At 39.4% G+C, this 22905-nt stretch overlaps 3 protein-coding genes across 3 annotated transcripts; 2 read left to right on the top strand and 1 right to left on the bottom strand.

Moving 5' to 3' along the window:
- Window positions 1-368: 368 nt before the first annotated feature.
- Window positions 369-8247, top strand: LOC594077 (di-N-acetylchitobiase). The gene is made up of 7 exons (XM_011685538.2): window positions 369-735; window positions 2863-3001; window positions 3576-3778; window positions 4299-4467; window positions 4871-4968; window positions 5132-5266; window positions 7498-8247. The coding sequence occupies exons 1-7, from the start codon at window positions 580-582 to the stop codon at window positions 7687-7689; spliced, it is 1092 nt and encodes a 363-aa protein (XP_011683840.2). The 5' UTR covers window positions 369-579; the 3' UTR covers window positions 7690-8247.
- Window positions 8248-10849: 2602 nt separating this feature from the next.
- Window positions 10850-14273, top strand: LOC100891590 (ceramide-1-phosphate transfer protein). Its single transcript, XM_030994067.1, has 2 exons — window positions 10850-11444; window positions 13480-14273. The coding sequence occupies exons 1-2, from the start codon at window positions 11332-11334 to the stop codon at window positions 13790-13792; spliced, it is 426 nt and encodes a 141-aa protein (XP_030849927.1). The 5' UTR covers window positions 10850-11331; the 3' UTR covers window positions 13793-14273.
- Window positions 14274-17527: 3254 nt separating this feature from the next.
- On the bottom strand, window positions 17528-18049 carry LOC105447469 (ankyrin repeat domain-containing protein 65-like). Its single transcript, XM_011685549.1, has one exon. It carries the CDS (start codon window positions 18047-18049, stop codon window positions 17528-17530), a length of 522 nt encoding a protein of 173 aa, XP_011683851.1.
- Window positions 18050-22905: the final 4856 nt, after the last annotated feature.

The raw sequence follows: 22905 nt of genomic DNA, 5'->3' as shown, positions 1-22905 counted from the left end.
AGCCTCGACTCGAGTACGGATACGTCATCAATGAACTCATTCGCATGCGTCATTTGTATAATTATTACTATTAGATGCACACCTCTTTGTTTTAAGAGGTCCTCGATCGTGACGGATTTATTCCATTCACATGCCCCGATATAATATGTTCATAGAACATACGAATTCCATAGGCCTACGTCACGTGCTGTCAGTGAAAGGGCAGGCCATAAAATCTGTCCGACAAAGTAGCAACCAATGTATGCTTAATTCGCATTCTGGCTATTGATATAACAGCTAGGTGAATGCATAGTAGCTCCTCGCAAGACAGGAAACCCGTATAAATTTCAACACATTTTTGAAATGATCTATGAACAGAAAAAATGCATGTAATGTTATCTGTTTCGGTTTCCGGTCTGCATTTGGCAACAGAAAGATTAACTCATTGTCACGTGCGAGAGTTTCCTATTTGTATTGGCACGCCCATTGAACTGCGCAGATATTAAAGTAACCCACGCTAAACGTATTTTTGATAAATGTATTATATTATGCGTTCTACAGTTGTCAACAAGGAAGGGGGCCATCAACTATCCAAGTAAAATGGCGTCGGTAGTCCCACATGTGTTCGTTCCGTGTATGGTTTTGATACTCGGTTTGTCTTGGGTGGCTAACGGGGTTGATTTCCAGAGGGATCCGCCTTGCCCTTGTTCTGATCCAGCTCTGTGTGATCCTATACGAACCGATCCAAAGAAGGAGGTGAGAAAATTGTGAGCTGGAAGGAATTTTGAACCATTTCAAAAATGGAAATAAATTGCATTTGGGGTCAATATTAGTTTGCTGGACATCCGTTTGGTTGCATTTCCTACACATAATTTGTTGTTAATGTTAATCAGCTTGATTAATATACCTTACTTTGATATATATAATACAACTTATACTACTGTTAATGATGCTATTACTACTACTACTACTAATACTGCTACTACTACTACGACTACTACTACCACTACTAATATCACTACTACTACTACAACGCTAGCACTACACTTCTACTAGTACTTCTATACTAATACTACTTTTATATACTGCTGCTTATACTACCATGTCTACTACTACAATTTGTTTTACTATAGTCTACTACTTATACCTGTACTGCTGCTTTTTCAAATACTACTAATTCAATAACTACTACTACTACTACTACTACTACTACTACTACTCAGGGGCGTACGCAGGGGGGTGGTTTCGGGGGTTCAAACCCCCCTTTGGTATTTTTATGTGTGTAAACCCCCCTAAAAAAACCTAAAACTCTCCCCCTTTGGATTTTTTTTTTTTTTAATTAATAAAAAAAAAGGTGACCTTACCCCCCCCCTTCAAATTTCGAGACCCCCCCAAAAAAATGTACGCTTCCCCCCCCCCCCCCCCCCCCCCCCCCCCCCCCCCCCCCCCCCCCCCCCACTGAGCGACTTTTCGGCCGGCGCGATTTTAAATTGTTCGGGAGCAAAATATTTTGGGCCCGATTTTAAACCCCCCCCCCCCCCCTTAAAAAAATCCTGCGTACGCCCCTGCTACTACTTATATCTGTACTGCAGCTTCTACTAGTAGTACTACTATCACTACTTTCACGACTACTACTGCTTCTACTACTACTACTACTACTACTACTACTACTACCACCATGGGTGTCGATCCGTAACTGATACCTATTCATCAGGGGGGATGATCTATTCATTCATCCCCCCCCCCCCCTGATGAATAGGTATTACGTAAGTATCGACACCCATGACTACCACTACCATTACTACTTATATCTTTACTGCCATTTCTACTACTATTATTACCACTACACTCTAAGAAAAAAGGGTGCAAAAAAGGGTGCAAAATAAGAGTTTGCACCCTTTACATAAAAATGAACCCTTTTGAAGGAAAAGGGGTTCAAATAAGGGTGCAAAATAAGATTTTGCACCCTTTCCACAAAAATGAACCCTATCGACCAAAAAGGGTGCAAAATAAAAGTTTGCATATTGCATGCATATTCATGATTACTTTACACGTGTTCACATAAAAAATACATTTATCATGATTTGTTAAACAAATTATGACAATACACATCAATTTTGTGATTTGAATTTTTCTTCGGCAATCATTAAACAAATAGATTATGTTGTCTGATCATATTACAATTACATTCACGTTTTAGCAATAGATACATTGATTATATGATTACTAACCAATAAACAACATGCATGTTTAATATGTATTTGTGTACGAGCAAATAACACGAGTATTCCTCGAGTATGGGAGAAGGATTGCACCTTTTAAAGGGTGCAGGACTGAATCCCTAAAGGTGCTGCTATTGCATCGGTTTGCACCCCTAAAGGAGCAGGATTGAACCATTAAGGGGACTAACATGTCTCCTAAAAGGTGCAATCTGGCACTCTCCTTAAAGGGTGCAGGATTTAACCCCTAAAGGTGCTGCTATTGTTGCATCGGTTTGCACCCCTTAAGGTGCAGGATTGAACCATAAAGGGTACTAACATGTCCCCTAAAAGGTTCAATCTGGCACCCTTTTAAAGGGTGCAGGATTGCACCTTTAAAAAGGGTGCAGGATTTAACCCCTAAAGGTGCTGCTATTGTTGCATCGGTTTGAACCCCTAAAGGTGCATAGTTGCACCATTTTTTCTTAGTGTGTAGTGATACGACTAATTATGACTCATAATATGACTCCTTCCCCCCGCGCTCGACTAATACTAATACTATTACGGCAACCACTTTTTTTTTTCTTTCCCAGGCTTTCGTAGCACCGCCTTGCCTTTACTCCCTTTTTATACATGTACATTCGTTGACGTCATAATAATACAATCGTTCGCTTTTTGTTTCCAGATTCACGTATTTTCTACCAATGGAGCCAACTGGAGGGACTACTTCTGGGACAACATCACCACGGTGGCTGTACAAGATGGCTTCGATCCTCAGATGATGTGCCACGCCCACTCGAAGGGCGTGCGGATCGTTGTATGGGGTACGTTCACTCATCATGGGATCCAATTTAAAGGGGATGTAACATGGGAAACACTGGTTAACGCCATCTACGACTTCTTTTTAACAACTGCACGTAAACGAATGGACTTGATTCAAACGGTCAGAATTACAATATTTATAAATATTTTGGTGACTTTAAAATGCTTTGGGCGTGTTGCTCTTTCTCAATTTACTATAACTTGTAAAGGCCAAACAAGCGAAAACCATTTCAAAGTCACCAAAAGATTTAGAACGATCGTGATTCTGAACTCTTTTTAAAGAATAGATACAATAATGACATCTCAGTTGTAGCATGCTTAATAGTCCAACATTTCAGACTAACTGATAGCCAATGATTTACCTAACTTTTGAGGAAGTGGGGGTATTGCTAATTGTATTAAAAATGCGATTTCTACTAAAATTCAACCAAGTATCATATTTGCAATTATGCTTATCGTTATAGGAGCATGTTTAAACAAATATTCTTTGAGGATTTATCTTCTTCATCAATATAATTCCAGATAAACAATAGGAATTCAACATGTTTAACTGTTCCATGTCATGAAATCATGTAGGTTCCTTTTCCGTTCAAACTCTCTTCAACGAGAGCGCCCGCAACGCCTGGGTCGAGCGCACCCTGAACTACAATGTTGGGAACTTCACGGACGGGTATAACATAGACTTTGAGATGCCACTGCTGAAATCCCAGGCTCATGTGCTAACAGCTATGGTCAAACAGATCAGGGATGCATTTAAAAAGGCCTTGCCATACTCGAAAGTGAGTGATATGTTTCTTAATTTTTGATTAATCATGGATATTTCCATTGCAAGCGTCGTGACTTTAAATTAGAGTTTATTGGTCGTTTACTTGATTGTACCCGTTCACCGTCCTACTTTGATTTCCCATTCACGAAGTCGTTTCATCATCATCACCACCACCATCATCATCATTACCGATATAATTATAATGATAATTGTCACCATCATCATCACTATCCTCATCATTATCATCATCATAAAAATGCGCCTCAAAACGATGTAGATTAAATAAATCAATATGATGTTAACAGAGTGAATTTATATTATATTATACCCGTTTTTTTCTTTGGTTTAAGTGGCATATCAATAAACGAGATGTACAGTTCGATTCTCTTAAAACAAATATTTGTAGATTAAATAAATAAGATGTCCTTCGGAGAGACTAAATTATATATATGTACTGTGAGAAATTATGACATAAGAAAACACAAGTCGATGATCCGATGTGATGTTGACTTTCATGGTTCTCTTCATCTCAGGTGACGTTCGATTCTGCTTATTCACCCAATTGCACGTTCTTTGGACGATGCTACGACTACCGTTCCATAGGCGAGATCGTAGACTACATCCTCATCATGGCTTACGACGAACTCGATCTCGTCGGTCTGAAGGCCATGGCCAATGCACCACTCAATATAACAACACAAGGTAATCAGTCAGGACAAATAAATGCCTACTTTCCGCTATCCGGGAGACGATTAAACGAAATCCCCTTCACAGAAAGCTGAATATTAGCTTATTATCTCATGGTAATTTAGCTCAGAGAATAGGTAAATTTCACTATGAAAGAGAATATTAAAGCCATTATGATAGCAGTGTTTCTTTAAAGCCTGTCTGCACTATTTTGGCCAGGAGGGATTAGACCACCCTGGTTGATCACTGACAGGTGGTTATAGGCCTATCATCAAATTAGCTCTCAATTAACAGAAGAAAAAGAGGATCATGGGAGACTACCGGGTACCGATTGGGCATTGTTTGCTTTATAGAGGGCGCTAGTAGCTAAAAGTAGTGCAGTCCCGCTTTAAGACATTTTTCTTCAATCATTTTGTAGGTGTGGATGACTTCATCAAAGCTGGTGTACCTCCGGCCAAGCTCGTGCTTGCCAATCCCTGGTATGGGTATAACTTCCCCTGCACGCTGTTAACAAAGGTAACTTGAAAACCAGTTCTGTAAGTTCAGTTCAGTTCAGTTCGGTTTTCTTTTAGTTCAGATAACTCTATTTCAAGTCATTTTAGTTAAGTTCAGTTAAGCTCTTTTCATTGCGGCCACTCAATACTTTGCTCAAGCTGGTTACTGGTTTATTTTTCTTCAGAACGACACTTGCAATTATAAGTTGCTTACCTGGGGACAGCAAGACTATAGCACTATCATGAAACTCCTGGCGAACAACTCTACGACCGGTCGAAAGTGGAGCGAAGAATACCAGTCACCATATTTCGATTATAAGGTGAAGTACAAAATAATGATAAACATGATAAAGATAATGATATAATATTGAATGGCCTTCAGTGGGATACAAGGGTATATCACACGAGCTAATGAACAAGTTTCGTCGGAACAACGAGTGAAATATTCCCCAAACGAGTGCGATATTACATAAATAATACATAGCAGTGAGGGCATTAGTAAGAATTACCCACACAAGGTACCACTGTAACCGTCTAACACACCCGAGGCGATAGGTGTTTGGACTGTTTCGAAGATACCGAGGTGGGTAATTTTACTAATGCCCGAATAAATGATGTGTTTTATTTGTTGTATAAGATGATGTTTTATAAGATGAGGTTTTATTTGTTTTTATAAAATGATGTTTTATAACATGATTTTACTAATGACCGGTCATTAGTAAAATTACGTGTTAGGCGAAATAATTGCCTGTTCACGTGTACGCTCTTAACCAATCATTTGATTAGGATCCGCTTCATCATCCTCTTAACCCTTGTATCTCATCGAAAGTAAAACCATTTAAACATTGTTCTTATTAATTGTTCCACATTACATGTGTGTCAGTGTTTTTAAATATTAACTTCAACTTTTAACACAGTGAACAGACATAAACATACTCATCCATATGATTGTTTCAGTATGTGTGTATTTATCGCCCATGCGCTGTAAGTTGTGAATATTTGGAGGACATGTGAGTGTCCCTAGTATAGAAACAAGCAGGCGCGCCGGAAGCAGTTTGGGATGGGGGGGGGGCAAACATTCTAGGGGCTCACCTTCCAGGGGCAGTGACGTAATGAGAAAAAAAACGTTCGGAAGGGGGGGGGAGACGAAAAATCTGCATCACCACCTTACCATCTTACACGTTACATTTTTCAAAGTGGAAAGAAAGGTGTAAATTGGCGTGGGGTCCAGGGCGTGAGCCTCAGCAGGGGTCAAGGGGCTGAGCCCCTTTAGGTATTTAATTACGGTTAGATGAGCATCGCGGTGCCCTCTTTAAGCCATTGACATGTTCCAGGGGGGGGGAGAGCCCCCATAAGCTCTGAGGTTTTAATATTTAACTACGGTCAGATGAGCATCCAGGGGCCGCCTTAGGGCCCTTGATGGGGTCCAGGGGGCATAACCCCCGGAAGCTCCGGGTTTTTAGGTATTTAATTACGGTCAGATGAGCATCCAGGGGGCGGAGCCCCCGGAAGCTCAGGGTTTTTAGGTATTTAATTACGGTCAGATGAGCATTTTTACCTTATTTGTGACATTGGCAGGTCACTTATTTTTTCTCCCCGTCTTTCTTTTTTTCTTCTTTAATACACTTTTTCAAAATGTGAGGGGGGGGGGGCTCGAGCCCAGGCACTTTGCAGACCATGATATAAAGGTTTCTAAATAAGCGTATTTTTAGCCCGACTGCGCATTAGGGAATTTCTTATTTTCCAAAAAATGCATAAAAAGGTATGACCTACAAAAAAATACCGAAAAATCATGTCATAACAGCAACATTTGCAAATCACTGGTATCGAATAAGAAATACACCCCCTCATCAGTATGCCAGCGTTCAGGGGCTCATGTCTTCTCACCCCTATAACAAAAAAACAGACACGCTTTCCCATTTTCGAAAAATATGTCCACGATATGCGCATATCGCTATTATAAAGACCTCCGTTAATAAATACGGTATAGGTGGTATGCGCAATGTTTATGAAATTTAATTCCTGTGAACTTTCCTTTTCTTTGAATAATATTGTATGTGTGATTTAATTCAGGTTTGTATTATTGTTATGTTCTTTTGGGTTAAAAATACAAACCATGTTTACTCCTTTACTGCTTTTTTTTTTTTTGTGGAAGGGGGGGGGACGTTTTTGGGGGGCAAAAATGCCTTTTGCCCCCCCCCCCCCCCCCCACTTCCGGCGCCTATGGAAACAAGGCAAGGAATAAAGCAAGAAATTACTCCCATATAAATATTTTACAGTTCATATGAAGCCGCATTGAACATCACATGAATAATACAACAAAATTAATAACTCAAAAATAGAAAAAATAGTCAAAATATGCAAGGTTCCAAAAAAATATGGATAACGGAAATGGCTTAAGTAGCTGCAACAAATTTGTTAATGTTGTTTCTCTTTCTCTCTCTCTCTCTCTCTCTCCCTTGCTTTCTCTCTTCCGCAACCTCTCCTTTCTCTTTCTCTCTTTGTTTCTCTCTGTCACATTCCGTCTTTCACCCCTGTTCTCCCCCTTTAGGACAGCGAAACTGGGCAGACTCACCAGATATGGTATGACGACCCGATTAGTCTCACTCTACGCTTTCAGATGGCAAAGAACAAACAGCTCTATGGCGTATCTGTATACCAAGCCGATTGCCTGGATTATAGCACCAATCAAAAGGCTGTTAATGAGACTAATGCGATGTGGGATGCTTTCCTTGGAGAATAACTTTTCCTTTTTTTCTTTCTACAAAGTCAATCCCAAAACCAATTCCATAAACAAATCGCAATTCCCTTCTAAAATTAGTAACATCAAACACAACATAATACAAAACAGTTCAAAAATCTTTGAACACATTATTGGTTAAGAAGAAGATCTATGAAAATTAGACAACATAGTCAACATTTGGCAACTATAGTCTATGCATAATAAATGTAATTGTTCCATATAATATGAGCAGACGAATGTAATAATCAAGGTCGTGGTTAAATTTTCAAGATTGAAAATAAGCTCCCTTTTGCTTTAATATGATGGGATACAGATTTCATTCTCGTGGTTGAAATCGACCCTAGCACTGAAGTACTTGTATGCCTATGTCACTTTTTTCGAATTATGCAATCGGTATTCTGCTGGCAATGCCTCAATGTTATATTGTTTTCTTTTTGATGTAGTCAATGAAACTTTTCAATAAAATAATGCCATGATAAACAAAACTCATTGTCTAATATGCAACATAATCTGTGGTGAATCCATTGCTTTCAATAAAAAGTACGGCTTAACTCTTCAACTTACATTGACACACAATTTTGATTTTTTTTTTTTTAAATGAATAGCTATATTCAATATTAAAATCAGCTCTTTATCAGCTCATTGAAAACTAATCGGCAACAGCCCACAAGACTGACAACCCTCTACACCAACAACCAACAATACCAACAGTCCACGAGACCGAAAACTCACTAGACCGACAGACCACAAGACCGATAGTCCGCGAGATGGCAGCCGAGGAGATCGACAGCTTGCGAAACAGACATCCCACTCGAATGGCAATGTGGGTCCAGCGAACATTCTGAACAGTTTTCAGAAGGTCCACGAAACGGATGTCCCAAGGACCGACAGTATTCTGACAATGAAAATATTTCAAGGTTTATGGGACCAGCATTGCAGGCTGTTGTTGTGGGCTCTTCCTTCCCTGGCCATCAGTCTCGCGGGCTCTACCCATTTGTATATGCAGTGCATGTGAATTTCCGCCAGATTGAGTCGAGGGGGGGGGGGGGGGTGGGTGTAAGATTACCTAAGCATATGTATACATATATTTTCTAATTATATTACAGAGCACTTGTAACTTTTTTTATTTTCAAGGGATCTATAAAATACAAGCCATGCTTTTTTTTAATAGACTCCTCCACTCTGTTTCACCACTGTGTCAATTTTAAATTATTTATTTGAATAATTGCATAATCATTTGTCGTATATTTGGTTAATATTATGTTATTGAATTTATATATAATGCATATTCATTTGATTATGTTAGATTATGTGGACAAATGAAGAAACCTTGAAACCTTTCTTCATTTTAATGATTCCTAAATATCAAAGATGTGACAATATACATACAATGTGTGATCACGTTGCATGTATTGTCAATTTTAGATGTGATTTGGATAACCAACCGTGGTAGTAGGTCGGCAAAGCTCTTATGAAGCTTGTACAGTTGGTCTTTCTAATGTCCAGCGCATGATGCCTCGCTTCCAGGTAGTTTCTTTCAATATTGAATCGCAGGACCAGGGACCCGTTTCACATAGCATTTTTTTCAATGACAAATGAAAAAAATCAGTGACAAATCTGCTGATAACCGTTCAGAAGCAAGGATTTCACTAGCTAAAAACAAAAACTGTAATTTGTCACCGATGACAAGTTTTGTGAATTAGGGGCCAGAACTTAACTGCTATCTTTAACCAGGTCCATGCTTTAACTTCACCATCTTAATGAATCGTTTCTGAATGAGTCCAAAGATCACTCCTTCAACGGATAACGCTTCTCTTCCTATCTCTCTACTTGAGCTATCTAGCAGCAATTAGTAGACTTGCTGCCTGGCGCTTGATAAGAAAAACAAATATTTCACTATCAGAGTGTCATGAACTGCACGTATTATACACAAACTTTTGTTTGTGAATACATCTTTACTGTTTTTATGTTACAGTAGTGTAATTCAACGCTTCTAGACGAGCATTGGGTTAAAAACATAGATCCATTCTAGAATAAGACATACAAGTGAAATACCGTTCCACCCCCCCCCCCCTCCTAAAAAAGTAATAATTGGCATTGGTTTCATAATATAAATGAGAAGAAACTATGAAAAGAAATGCTGCGCTTATTACTATGCCTACCTAACTGTCGATTTTTTTCTTCTCGTAATTAGTTTAGGCAGAGGTTCTTCCCGAAAAGAAATTTAGTATCATTTCTAGAATTAAAGTTGAGAATATAATATGTCCTATGTTTACCCTCACTTTGTAAGCTTATATTACTTCAACATTCTGTACGTCCTCAATGACTAACAACATGTCTTGTAGTCTTGAACGAAGACCAAATCTGCTCTGTCTGTTTTTCTTATCATCTTAGACCAGATGTATTACAAATAAATAGTAAGCTTCACAGGCATGTAATGACACAGTAAAGCTGACTATTGGGTGGATATTTAGGCAGATACTTAGGCAGATTTTCTTCATAAATTGAATTTTCAATATTTCACTCTGTGAAACAGGGCAATTTCTACAAGAAAAAGAGCAAGTAGAGACTCCGAATCAACGAAATCTGACCATCTAGGTAAATGAAAAGCAGATAATCTCTCAACTCTACAGATAATCTTGATAATAGAACTTTGATTTGCAAGACACCAAGAGCGCAACACATCGTAAGATAGACGTGCGTTCAGTGCAAGATTATCGAGGTCAGCGATTTGTGACGAGCAAACTATACAGGGTGTATCATAATAAAGGATATTGAAGTTTAATGACGATTTATATGGAAACTACTGATTTCATAATCAAGCACTTATGTCTGTTGTAAAGGACAGAATGTCCTCTTTTTAATGACACCCCAATCATACTTCTACTGTCACAGTTGACTGAATAACAAAGCATTGCTGTCCACCATGTGAAAGGTGCACTGTGACAAGTTAGCATTCAAAGATTAGTGCTTGTGTCAGCCCAGACATATTGAAATGCTGAACAATGAGTGGATTATGTGTCTAAGAAGGAAATGTCATTAAAAAGAGGACATTCTGTCCTTTACAACAGACATAAGTGCTTGATTATGAAATCAGTAGTTTTCATATAAATCGTCATTAAACTTCAATATCCTTTATTATGATACACCCTGTAGAAGACACTCGAAATCAGTAAAAATAGATAAATTTTGAACTCTACAGATAATCGCGACATTTGAGCTTTGACTTGTAAGATATCTATCTCTGCATTCCCGTATGGAAAGCGAAGTGTTGCAAAATACCCACAAAACCCTGATCAGAGGTTTCTCTTTGCGCGAACAGAGAGACACTACTGCACGTGCACAATAAAACCTTTGATCACAGGGGTTTTTCTGTTGCTCGTGCAAAGTTAAACTCCTGATCTGAGGTTTGGTGTATTTTGCTACACTCCGCTTTCCATAGTCCCAGTGCTAAAGTACAGTATCACCTCTGGCTGCAACAGTGAATCGGTAATTTATAATTATACAAAACTTTTGTATCGTCTGCGAACAACTCCAGTACTCCAATCCACCCATTGACTGCTGAATGCTCCCGTCCACGTCGGATTATAACAGGACCTAGCAAGTTACGGAAGGGGAAGGGTTAAGAAGACATTCTTGAAGATGACGGAGAAGATGGACATCGAGGTGGTGAAGGGCTGCTTCAAGGCAGCCAAAAAGGAGGATGGGACGATCAACATTGAAGAACTCATGCGAGGATACGAAGAGATTGCAAGGTAAATAAATGAGAGGATTGGTTTTTCGATTAGTAATAGTAGACTAGGAATGAGTGTTGTGATATTGAAAACAGTAGTAAAACTATTATACTACCATGTATAATAATAGTGATAGTGGTAATGGTGGTGGTGGTGGTGGTAGTAGTAGTCGTAGTCGTAGTAGTAGTAGTAGTAGTAGTAACCATATTAGTAATAAAAAATAATGATAATGATAGTAGTAGCAGCAGTATAAGTTTTTTTAAACAGTAACAGAAGTAGTAGAAGTAGTTGTATCATTGAAGTAGTAATAGTAGTGGTGGTTGTGTTGATGTTAGTAGTAGTCTGAGTATTAGTAGTAGTATTAGTAGTTGTAGTAGTAGTAGTAGTAGTAGTAGTAGTAGTAGCTGTAGCAGGCGCGTACGCAGGGGGGGGGGGGGGGGGGGTTGGGGGGTTAACCCCCCCTTTGCTAATTTTATGTATGTAAACCCCCCCCCCCCCCCCAAAAAAAAAAAATAAATAAATAAAAAAATAAATAAAATAAAAAAATAACCTAACCCCCCCCCCCCCCCTTTTTTTTTATTAAAAAAAAAAAAAAAAAAAAATTATGCCCACGACCTAAAAAAGGGTGACACGACATTTGCTCCTGCGACAATTGCTCCGGGCTTTATTTCGTCTAAGATGTAGGGTTAGGGTTAGGGTTTCAATAGGTTTTATGTTAGGTTTAGGGTTAGGTTTAGGGTAGGGTATAGTGTTGAATCCAGGGTTGAAGTTAGCCATTCGATTAGTGTATGAAATTTACAGCGGAGCAATTGTCGCCGGAGCAAATGTCATGGAACCAAAAAAGGTGACCTTACCCCCCCCCCCCCCCCCAACTGATCAAAATGTCAAATTTCCAAATTTCGAGACCAAAAAAAAAAGAAAAAAAGTGTCCTCTAAGGTGACCTATACCCCCCCCCCCCCCCCCCCCGCCGCTTATTCAGCTGCTGGCCGAGTCGTTTTTATTTATAAATGTTAAACCCCCCCCCCCCCCTTGAAAAAATCCTGCGTACGCGCCTGAGCTGTAGTAGTATAGTAGTCTAACAACAGAAGTAGCATAATTATGATCAACTTTGAACTACATTCTTCAAAAATATCATTGAGTCATTTGTGTACCTCCCACACAACGACGAACCTTGTAGAGCGTAACACCAGTGCCCCGTTCCATAAAACTTACCATCAATGGTAAGTTTTGTGCAACCCGGCCCAGAACGTAGGACTCTTCTATTTTTATAAAAGAGGGGGTTTATCGTAGAAAACTGGTGACTCGAGTGTGAATGACAACACGTACGCTGTGTGTGCGTGACTTGTCTTCTCTCTCTCTCTCTCTTTCTCTCTCTCTCTTTCTTTCTCTCTCTCTCTCTCTCCTCTCTCTTCTCTCTCCCTCTCTCCTTCTTCTTCCAAAAAACGGGGACAAATCAGGAAATTATATATAACTCTAGTAAATGCAGATGCACATAACCATGCGAAGTCCATTGTCATCCCTCTGTCTAAGATGGGCGGGATCACCCTGCAGTACGAATACGCGATTCCTTCACAAGCAGATCGATCCGTGAAGATTTAGATCTGCTCATGCAGCGAGTTCAGAGTGCCATTAATTTGTTAAATTTCAGGCAAACTAAAGATCAGAATCCAGTGTCTCGTGAGAGATATAATCTAATCCCTATTCAACTTTCTTCGTTAAAAAATCGTCCATATGATGCTAGTTAGGAAGATTAAGTCATGTACCTTACATTTTGGTACACTAACAGGACATCTATAATTAACCCCACATGGAACATAAACAGGAAATCTTAAAAACTGGTATATTTCCCTATAAACCCCAACCCTAATTTCAAAACAATATAACTGATTAAACTAATGACTGATGAATAAACCTACTGTTTATTGGGAGGTCTATAAGTTTCCCCTGCCTGCAAACGTACGTAGATGGCAGTAATTCTATTTTTCAAACGTTAACAGGACATGAAAATGTCCTGCTGGATGACCATGTCATTTTTTCTTTCTATTATACCATCAGACTCTACGACATGATGGGTTCCTTATTCACCTTTGTCTCCAAGGACATGCGATACCGCCTCAAGGCTCTCGAGACCCACCGCTCCGACAAGAGTCTCTCCGACAACTACCAGACGGTCCAAGCCGTGCTGGACTACGAGACCAAGAACGGCATCAAGAGGAAGTCCAAAAAGGGGGCCTGTCCGGAAATCGCGCACTCCATGAGATGCACTTCGACATCGAGTTCTTCATCGAGATGTTCATCACATTGGAAGCAGGCAACGACGACAGCAAATGCTCGGAGCTCTCCCGCGAGGCTTTCGACAAGACGCTGAGTAACAACGTGAACTTCGCCGTGCGCCAGGCGGCGCGGCTGGCCATGAAGTGGCTGCCGACCAGGAAGGTGTTTATAGATAGTAATCTCAAGCAGGACACTGCGCAGGCGCTGGAGTTGATCGGACCGACTACCGATACCATGAGGCAGGTTTATAACATCATGGAGGCGGAGTTTTCAAAGCATAATATCAAAATTAAATCCATCCTAGTACAAACTGATTAATGAGTTCACAACTTACGATTAATATTTCTTATAACATAAACTTTATCAAATGGACGGTGTTAAAGCAGCCGAGTAATACTACCAATTAACTTCACCTGGATAGAGAGTTGCGAATATGATTTTTCGACATAAGGACAATAGTGATATGAAGTAATTTCTTCCTACATGTTGCCAATTATCTTCACCTGGATGGAAAGTGCGAATATGATATTTCGCCATAGTAATATTTACATACGTTTTAATGTGCGTATGTTTTGTTTTTAAATAATAATGATAATTATGATAACAATGATAATAGTGATAATAATAATTATGGTGGTAATGATGATAATACTGATAATGATAATAATTAACTTTCCTTCAAATATTATTTATGAACTTTGATAGAGCCTCCTCGAGAACTCCTCAATAAATATCCATAAAAAGAAATTGGATTAGGACTGAGGAAAATTTAAAAAAAACATAATCATACATCAACTTCAGTGGTATTATTTGTTTTACGTATTTTTGTTTCAAACTAATCGCTGTAAAAGCAATGACTAATTCTCTTTTTAAAAAAGGTTATTCGTTGATTTATTCATTTACTTTGACAAGTTAATTTAAAAATGTCCCTGTATTTGTATACAATTTCCTACGTCATGTGACTTTTTTTCTTTCTCGCGGGGTGAAAGGAACCAAGATTTAACACAAATACATTCAAGTTCTCAATTCATCATTCATTATGAAGTCTTCTTTAATGTTATTACAGTGGTGGATCTTGAGGGCAGGGTGGGGTCAGGGGCACACCGTTCACCCCTCGCCCAATCAAAATATCCGCCCCTATGGTGAACATGAGAGTAACACCTTGTAAATATCTACATTTTTTTAAATGTATTAATTTATTTTCCACGTAATGGGAAGGATCAAGCTTTTTAGCTAAAAGCTGGTCTTCAAAGGGGTCCATCCACAAAATAAAAATACAATTTGTTGATAAATACATTTAAAATATGATTACATACAATTCATTTTCGGGGGGGGGGGAGTATATAATTAATCAGACCTGTCCGCCCTTGCATTGTCGATTGAGAGACTGCTTCCGTCGAACTCTCTCCTCCCCCTCCCCTCCCCCCTCTCTCTCTCTCTTTTTTTTTTTTTATGATACCCCCTTTTCTTTCTCTCCCCACCTCCCATAATTGACCCCCCTCTCTCTCTCTCTCTCTGTTTGACCCCCCCCCCCCCCCCCCCCTCCGATGTTTTTCTCTCTCCACCTCACGCTATCCCCATCCCTCTCTCTATCTCCAATACTATTATGAACCCACACTTTTCTATCTCTCTCCACCTCCCACAGCCTGATGATACCCACCTATCTTTTCGGTCACTATCTTGAATTATACCCTCCTCTCTCCCAATCTTTCTCTTTCTCCCTCACTCTCTTTTTTTTCTCCAAAACAAGTTCCAAATAGCTGATGAATACAACAGCGGTTATAATGGGTAAGGTATAGAGGGCAGTAGACTTGATAAGGGGAAAGGAGGCAGAAACAGTGCAGTGAAGAGAAAAATGAATTGTATGGCAAATAATCACAGGAAGTAAGCAGGAGAGTTGAATTGCAGGGGGGGGGGGAAGATTGGGAGAAATAGAAACGGAGTAGCAGAAAGATAAAGATCAAGAGGGAGAAAGAGAGAGAGAGAGAGAGAGAGAGAGAAAGGGAAAGAGAGAAAGGGAAAGGGAGAAAGGGAAAGGGAGTGAGAGAGAGAGAGAGAGAGAGAGAGAGGGAGACCAATAGATAGGAGTCATGATCTATAAAAAAAAAAAAAAAAAACTTCTTACACCTTTCCATTTCTTGTTTTCTTTTCCATTCTTTTTATTTCAGGGGGGGGGGGCCTCTTCATCCCCTGTATCCGCTCATTATAATTAGTATACTAAATTTTCCATTTCATACACCCAAGGTCATTTATTTACCTATTCATTTATTCATTTATTTATTCATTTATTTATCCATTTAATTATTCATTTATATATTTATTCATTTATTTATTTACTTAATCATCTATTTATTTATCAATTCTTTTTTAAAATACTGTGTACTTTCTTTCAATAACTCATTTCATTTTAGAGTCAAACCTACTTTAGTGACCACCTGTCTACAAAGACCACGCTTTTTTGTTCCCCTTGACAATGGTTTCTCATTGAAACATATACTAAAAGGAGCCTGTACATAAAGACCACCTGCCTATAAAGAACACCTTTTTCGTCTCCCTTGGGTGGTCTTTATAGACATGTTTCACTGAACAACACATTATCACATTGAATTTCTAAAGAAATGTATACATTCTAACAAACTATCAAGTTTCGTTGAGCAATCAATAGCTTAATTGAGTTTTTAAAAAGAGAGATAATATTTGTTTCGAAAGGAAACAAAATATATATTTGGTAAACAGTCTATCTTAGATATTCGAACGGTCAAACGGTTTATGGTGAATGTATACAGACAAGTAGCTGTAAAATGATACTCGTGATCAGGATGCTCAGAAATTGTTCCTCACATGATAAACAACCTTTTAATGTTCTTTTGAAGAAGGAAAAATCAACCTTTTCTTTCTACAACCAAAGAAACTAAACCAAAAACAACAATAACTGTATTGGGCAGTCCGTACATGGCCCTATATATTTTTAAGCCATGCTCGTTACTAAGAACTCGTATTAAAACTAATCCAGTAAATAGACTATACCATGCAGCATTGTTTATTCTTTATCATGTTTATTGGCTAGCAAAGGACTACAAGCTAATGACCGTTTTGGTACTCTTAAACTAGGAGTTAAAGAGCACCATTAAAACACCTCAGTCATACAGACCACATTGACTACACACTGACCAAAAGACCATCTAACTAACATATTAAAATATTATGGATAATTTTTAAACAGAGGTTGTTCTTTACAATCTAAAAGCTTTTCCGAGGATTGTCCGACATAGTAACCATTAATGCATGCAGACTGGATGCCAAGTATTGTAGTTCATTCATTAAAGGCCCACGTACTGCACTACTAATAGCTACTTGCTCCCTCTATATAGCAACCAATGCTTAATCGGTTACCATTTTATCCCCCATGATCCTCTTTTTCTTTTGTTAAGTGAGAGCTAATTTGATGAGATAACGCCCTGTCAGTGACCTTGCAGGGTGGTCTAATCCCTCTTGTAAACTAGTACAGATGGCCTTTAAAGGGTTAATGGCATAACTCATTACTTGGTCCCCAGGAATTAAGAAGCATCCATAAACGTGTATAGGCCTATGTTAGTAAACCGGTCTGCTTTGAGTATTAATGATTTGGGGTCTCTTGTTGGTCTGGGACCCGTTTCACAAATTTCTATTTTCAATGACAAATGACACAAATCAGAGACAAATCTGTTGATAGCCGATCAGAAAAAGGATTTCAGAAGCTTATAACAGAAACTGTCATTTGTCACTGATGACAAGTTTTGTGAAACACCCCCTGGTGTTCCTCTTGTTGGTTTGAATGCGTTAACATATTTTACTCCTTATCTGATTTTGCTCCTTTGCTGACAAGAAACTCTACGACCTCTTGATGGCCTTTGGATGATGCAAGCTGAAGCGGTGTTCTTCCCATCCAATCACCCTTCTCAATCTCCGCTCCTTGAGCAACGAGAAACTGCACGACATCTCGATGGCCATTGGACGATGCAAGCTGAAGCGGTGTTAATCCAAGATAACCAGCCTTCTCAACCTGCGCTCCTCGACTAACGAGAAACTCCACCAGTTCAAGATGGCCGCCAGACGCTGCGTAATACAGAGGTGCGCTGCCCATCCTATCACCTTCTGCAACCTCGGCGCCGCGACTTACAAGGTATTTCACAATATCGAGATGCCCTTCCTTTGAAGCAATGTGAATGGGTTTCAGACCATCAGGATCTGGGAGGTGAATCAAACTAATTTCTCGAGGGTCTGCGCCTTTGCCAGCGGAGAGATCCTTCAGTTTCTCGAGATTACCTTCTTTTGTTGCGAGGAACACACGATCCTGACCTTGCGGATCCATGTCGCTTCAGAATCTTAGCCAAAATAAGGTTATTAACTCTCAGGTATCACTAAACACCGTTGTGTTCAAGTACCGCTCTGTCGGAAGTGACAATATACCCGGTTTTTATTATTGAACTGGTAAGTGGTGTTTCCCAGACGTTGCAGCTATAGTTATTGAGCAACGTAGTCCTTGAAGTATCGTCAGTTCTCACTTTTTTTTTTATTTCACTATTAATTGAAGATTTCTTCAAGTTTCAGCTATAGGAATTGAGCAACTTTTAGTCCTTGAAATATCGTCAATTCTCACTTTTTGATTTCACTATTAATTTGAGTTTCCTTCAAGTTGCCGCTACAGTAATTGAGATAACGCCCTTGAAAGTCTTTGAAGTATCGTCGATACTCACTTTTTGATTTCACTATTAATTTGAGTTTCCTTCAATTTGCAGCTGTAGTAATTGAGCAACGTAGACCTTTAAGTACCGTCAATTCTCACTTTTTGATTTCACTATTCATTAGAGTTTCCTTCAAGTTGCAGCTATAGGAATTGAGCAACGTAATCCTTGAAGTATCGTCAATATACTCCTTTTCTTTCCCAAGCCCTTACGATCAAGCACAACTCGACAAATTGACGTGGAAGATGCCTTTTAGAGCATGTACAATGAAAAACATCTTACGATTGAAGCGTTGAACTTCATAGAGGGCGGTTACTATTCACATTGGCTGGTTTTATATTTGCTTATTCTGCTCACCATATTGACTCTAAACACGGTAAACATCATTTACAAGGATTTGATCCTAAAGGCTATAGTCACAAAGGAAAAATATTACTCTTGAAATATTTGATAAAAAGTAGCTTGCCAGTCATGCAGGTAATCACGTGTCCAACTGTGGGTATTCCTTTTCTTCCTAACTCAGTTCTACTTAGATAGGATATTGTCGAATTAAAGGCTTGTTCAGATATGGCGAGGTAGTCTGCCGCCCAAAATATTAAGTCAACTATTATTATTATTATTAATTATTACGTGTATAATGATGAACTCAACTGCCCGCGTTTTTATTGAGATCTGTGTTCTAAGATTCAAAAATGTGAAGTACATTATACTTGTCTTGACGTCATCATAAGAAACCTTTTTAGGTTAAGTTTAGCCGCGTCATAACCGAACGAGTCTTAAGGGTCAAATAAACACTTCCAAATGGGAAAAATATCGATAACGATGATGATGATAATAAATAATAACAAATACATATATAATACTAATGATTATTACGACAATAGAACATGAAGTATAAGTGCGTTGTAATTTACCGCAAGGAATTGCTGCATTGAAAGAATGTATTACTAAACTCTTGGTTCTGGTGTCAAGTGCCTTTAAAGTGTAAGTATTTGCATTTTTTACGGTCTTCATAATGTAAGGAGAGTCAATATGGTTTAGAAGAAAGCAAATATCATCTGAGATGGGTGTGTTGGCTGTGTGAAGTTCAATTCTAAAAATGACAAAGGCGACAAGGATTATTATTTACTAGATTTGTAGAGCTGTTGCAACGGTATTAAACTGTATAAACACTGAAAAACACAAGCATGTAGCCCGCTAGAACAACATGGCACTGTAATGATCTATCTAGTCCTGTGTTACTTTCCTTGTTGGAAGAAAGAAAGAAAGGTGGAGCAGAAATTAAAGCATGAACACATCCTCGTGACTAATCCCAATAATTTCATAACTGCATGGTTGCCGGATTCAGGCGCGTAGCCAGGGGGGGGGGGGGCGGTGGGGGCGGTCGCCCCCCCCCCCCCCCCCAAAAAAAAAAAGAGAGAGAGAAAGAGAAGAAAAAAAGTAAAAGGACGTAGGAAGAAAAAGGGAAAAGGAGTCGAGAACGGTACAACGAATCGTCTTCTTTCTCTAATAATTTAATGAAACGTCAAAGCTTCCGCGCTTCGCGTGGAAAGGGGGAAACTGAGTTCAAGTTAAGCATTAAGAGTCGAGAACGGAATAACGAATTGTCTTCTTTCTCTGATAAATTAATGAAACGTCAAAGCTTGCGGGAGGGGGACTGAATACAGATATGGATTAAGAGTCGAGAAATGTACAACGAATCGTCTTCTTTCAAAGCTTCCGCGCTATGCGCAGGAGGGGCGGACTGAATTCAGACAAGGATCAGAGTTGAGAAAGGCACATCGAATCGTCTTTCAAAGCTTCCGCGCTTCGCGCGGAAGGGGGAAAACTCCCCCTCCCTGCACCCACCCCCCTAGGGAGCGCGCTTCGCACGCTTGGCGTGCTCACTACCGCCCCCCCCCCCCCCCCCATAAAATGAAATCCTGGCTACGCGCTTGGCCGGATTCGTTGTCTACTTGTGTCATAGCTATTTCGGGCAATCACCGTATGTCAACAGTAAATCCAAGCTAGATTGTCTGTTGATTCTCGCAGGGAAATAAAATGGTGATGTTGGTTGATCAAATATCACCATTGGTGTGTATACCATGACGTCAGTTAAGGGTTAAGCCCGTCTGCACTTGTTTGGCCAGGGGGATTAGACCTTCCTGCAAGGTCACTGACAGGTGGTTATCTTATCAAATCAGCTCTCAATTAACATATTTTTAAAGGGGATCATGGGGGACCAACAAGCACCGATTAGGCATGTTTGCTATATAGAGGGCGCAAGAAGCTATAAGTAGTGCAGTGTGGCTTTAAAACTAGTTTTCCTATTTAAAGTGAAACTGGACTTCTGGGTCATTATATTCCCTCCTAAATTGGTACTGGTTCCCAGCAATTTTTTGCATCTTCCAACTTCAAGGTATTTTGTTATAAACCTACTGAAATACACACATACAAATGGATCGCATCTTCCGTGAAACAGAAAAAGGCAATCTGGAAATGCTAAAGGCTCTCTTTGACGGCAAGGCAGGCAGCGACCCGAGGGAAATTAGCAAACACTTTCAAAATGAGGAAGGACAGATGCCTGTCCCCTTTGCTCCACAAGAAGGACAAACTGAGATTGTTCTTCGTGAAGCTCATGTTGACAAAGGAGGACTATTACGGTAATACACATCTGCAGGCGCGTAGGCAGGGGGGAGGGGGTAACCCCCCCCCCCTTGATTTTTTTATGTGTATGTTTATGAGAAACCCTCCCCCCCCCCCCCTTTTGATTTTTTTTTTTAATAAAAAAAAAAAAAAAAAATTATGCCAATGGCTGACCTAAAAAAAGGTGGCCTCCCCCCCCCCCCAACGGAACAACATGTCAAAAATTCATGTTTTTTGAGAACCCCCCCCCCCCCTTTTGATTTTTGATTTTTGATTTTTTTTTTTTTTTTTGGGGGGGGGGGGGTTGGATTTTTTTTAATAAAAAAAAATTATGCCAATGGCTGACCTTAAAAAAGTGTCCTCTTAACCCCCCCCCCCCCCCCCCCCGCTTATTCACCGGCTTACTGAGTCGTTGCGATTTTTTTTGGGGACTCCAAAAAAAAAAATCCTGCGCACGCCACTGCACCTCTGTATTACGCTTCATCGTGTGTTCGTCTTGGATTGAAAAGTCTGACATCAATGGCGTGAGGGCGCTTCACTGTGCTGCATCGGTCGCCTAGATGTAATCCGGTTTCTCATTGGTGAAGGAGCTCAGATTATTGCTGGGCTGAAGGGCGGGAAATGGGAAGACGCCTCTTTACTACGCATCTTTATATGGTCTGGACGTAGAGGTGTTGTGCCTGGTCGAGTGGATACGGCGCCGGACTGTCGATCACAAGGTCCGCGGTTCGAGTCCCACCGCTGCACTAATGTCCTTTGGCAAGACATTGATCTACATTTGCCACACAGTCCACCCAGGTGAAGTAAATGAGTACCTGGTAGGTATTTATTCCTTGAAACGCAGCGCGCGTAACAGCTGCACTGCTAAAGCCAGGGTAATTATGCTGCATTATTGTACAGCGCGCTTTAGAGACTTCTGACAAAGTAAGTGTTAGGCGCTATATAAGCACTGTAATTATTATGGTCGATCGATTTGATGTTGTTCAGCATCTCGTTACCAAAACAGCACAATGGTCAACTTGATGTAGTCCAGTATCCTGTCAAAGGCGCGCGGGTTAAGAGGGAGGGCAAAGATGGCGCTACGCCTCTTCAATATGCATCAACAGGCGGCCATCTTGACGTAATATGATTGACGTCGCTAGCAAAATATCCTCACTTCGTTTACCATGGATATCTCAATTCTTTAATGACAATGGTTCTAATTGGAAAAATAAGTTTCGATACTGGTCAAATATATAATGAGGGGTTTACAACTTTGTTTACAGTTCAATTACAATATAGAATATATTAATTTATCCTACACTAAACATAATTTGCCAACATTTTATGAATCCATTTTGTCCTTGGTCCGAACTAAAAGATTCATTGATATGTTTAAATAAAGAAGGAAATATTCCAAACTAAATTATTTGGAAATATAGCAACATTACCTTTTAGAAAAAATAATGTTTTGTCGAAAATGGCAAAATGCAGGTTTGAACATTTATAATTCGATTACAATTAGTATCTGGAATGGGTCTACATTAATTAATGAAAAAGTAAACGCTCAACAGCTCTTATTTGAGTTAAAAATAATAAAAAAAATAAAAAAAAGCATTTCCGCAGTGTTGGTTAGATAAATTAAGTGACGGCAAAGATTTTGAAGATAAATGGGATATTTTGAATCTTATAGAAATAGAAACAGGGGATAAAAAATGATCCTGTTATGACTTAATGAAAGATTACTATCTTTTTTTAATATGGGAGAAGTCTTAAATAACCAATTGTCATTTATTTTTGGAATTCCCTTTTAAATTTAGATAACATCTTTCTCATCTTTTGCCGATTTCATTCAAACTTTTAACAGTCTACTTTTGTG

The sequence above is a fragment of the Strongylocentrotus purpuratus genome, unplaced genomic scaffold, assembly GCF_000002235.5.
Source record: "Strongylocentrotus purpuratus isolate Spur 01 unplaced genomic scaffold, Spur_5.0 spur5_scaffold_20, whole genome shotgun sequence".
Lineage (NCBI taxonomy): Eukaryota > Metazoa > Echinodermata > Echinoidea > Camarodonta > Strongylocentrotidae > Strongylocentrotus > Strongylocentrotus purpuratus.
Note: the sequence above shows the minus strand (reverse complement) of the source record. Positions and strands in the feature narration are given on the sequence as shown.

Coding starts and splice junctions, on each gene's coding strand:
- LOC105447469 (XM_011685549.1), bottom strand. CDS start 18,049: ATGGATCCGCAAGGTCAGGATCGTGTGTTCCTCGCAACAAAAGAAGGT.
- LOC100891590 (XM_030994067.1), top strand. CDS start 11,332: ATGACGGAGAAGATGGACATCGAGGTGGTGAAGGGCTGCTTCAAGGCA. Junction 11,445..13,479: donor GGATACGAAGAGATTGCAAG/GTAAATAAATGA, acceptor TTATACCATCAG/ACTCTACGACATGATGGGTT.
- LOC594077 (XM_011685538.2), top strand. CDS start 580: ATGGCGTCGGTAGTCCCACATGTGTTCGTTCCGTGTATGGTTTTGATA. Junction 3,002..3,575: donor CGTGCGGATCGTTGTATGGG/GTACGTTCACTC, acceptor GAAATCATGTAG/GTTCCTTTTCCGTTCAAACT. Junction 5,267..7,497: donor CACCATATTTCGATTATAAG/GTGAAGTACAAA, acceptor CTCCCCCTTTAG/GACAGCGAAACTGGGCAGAC.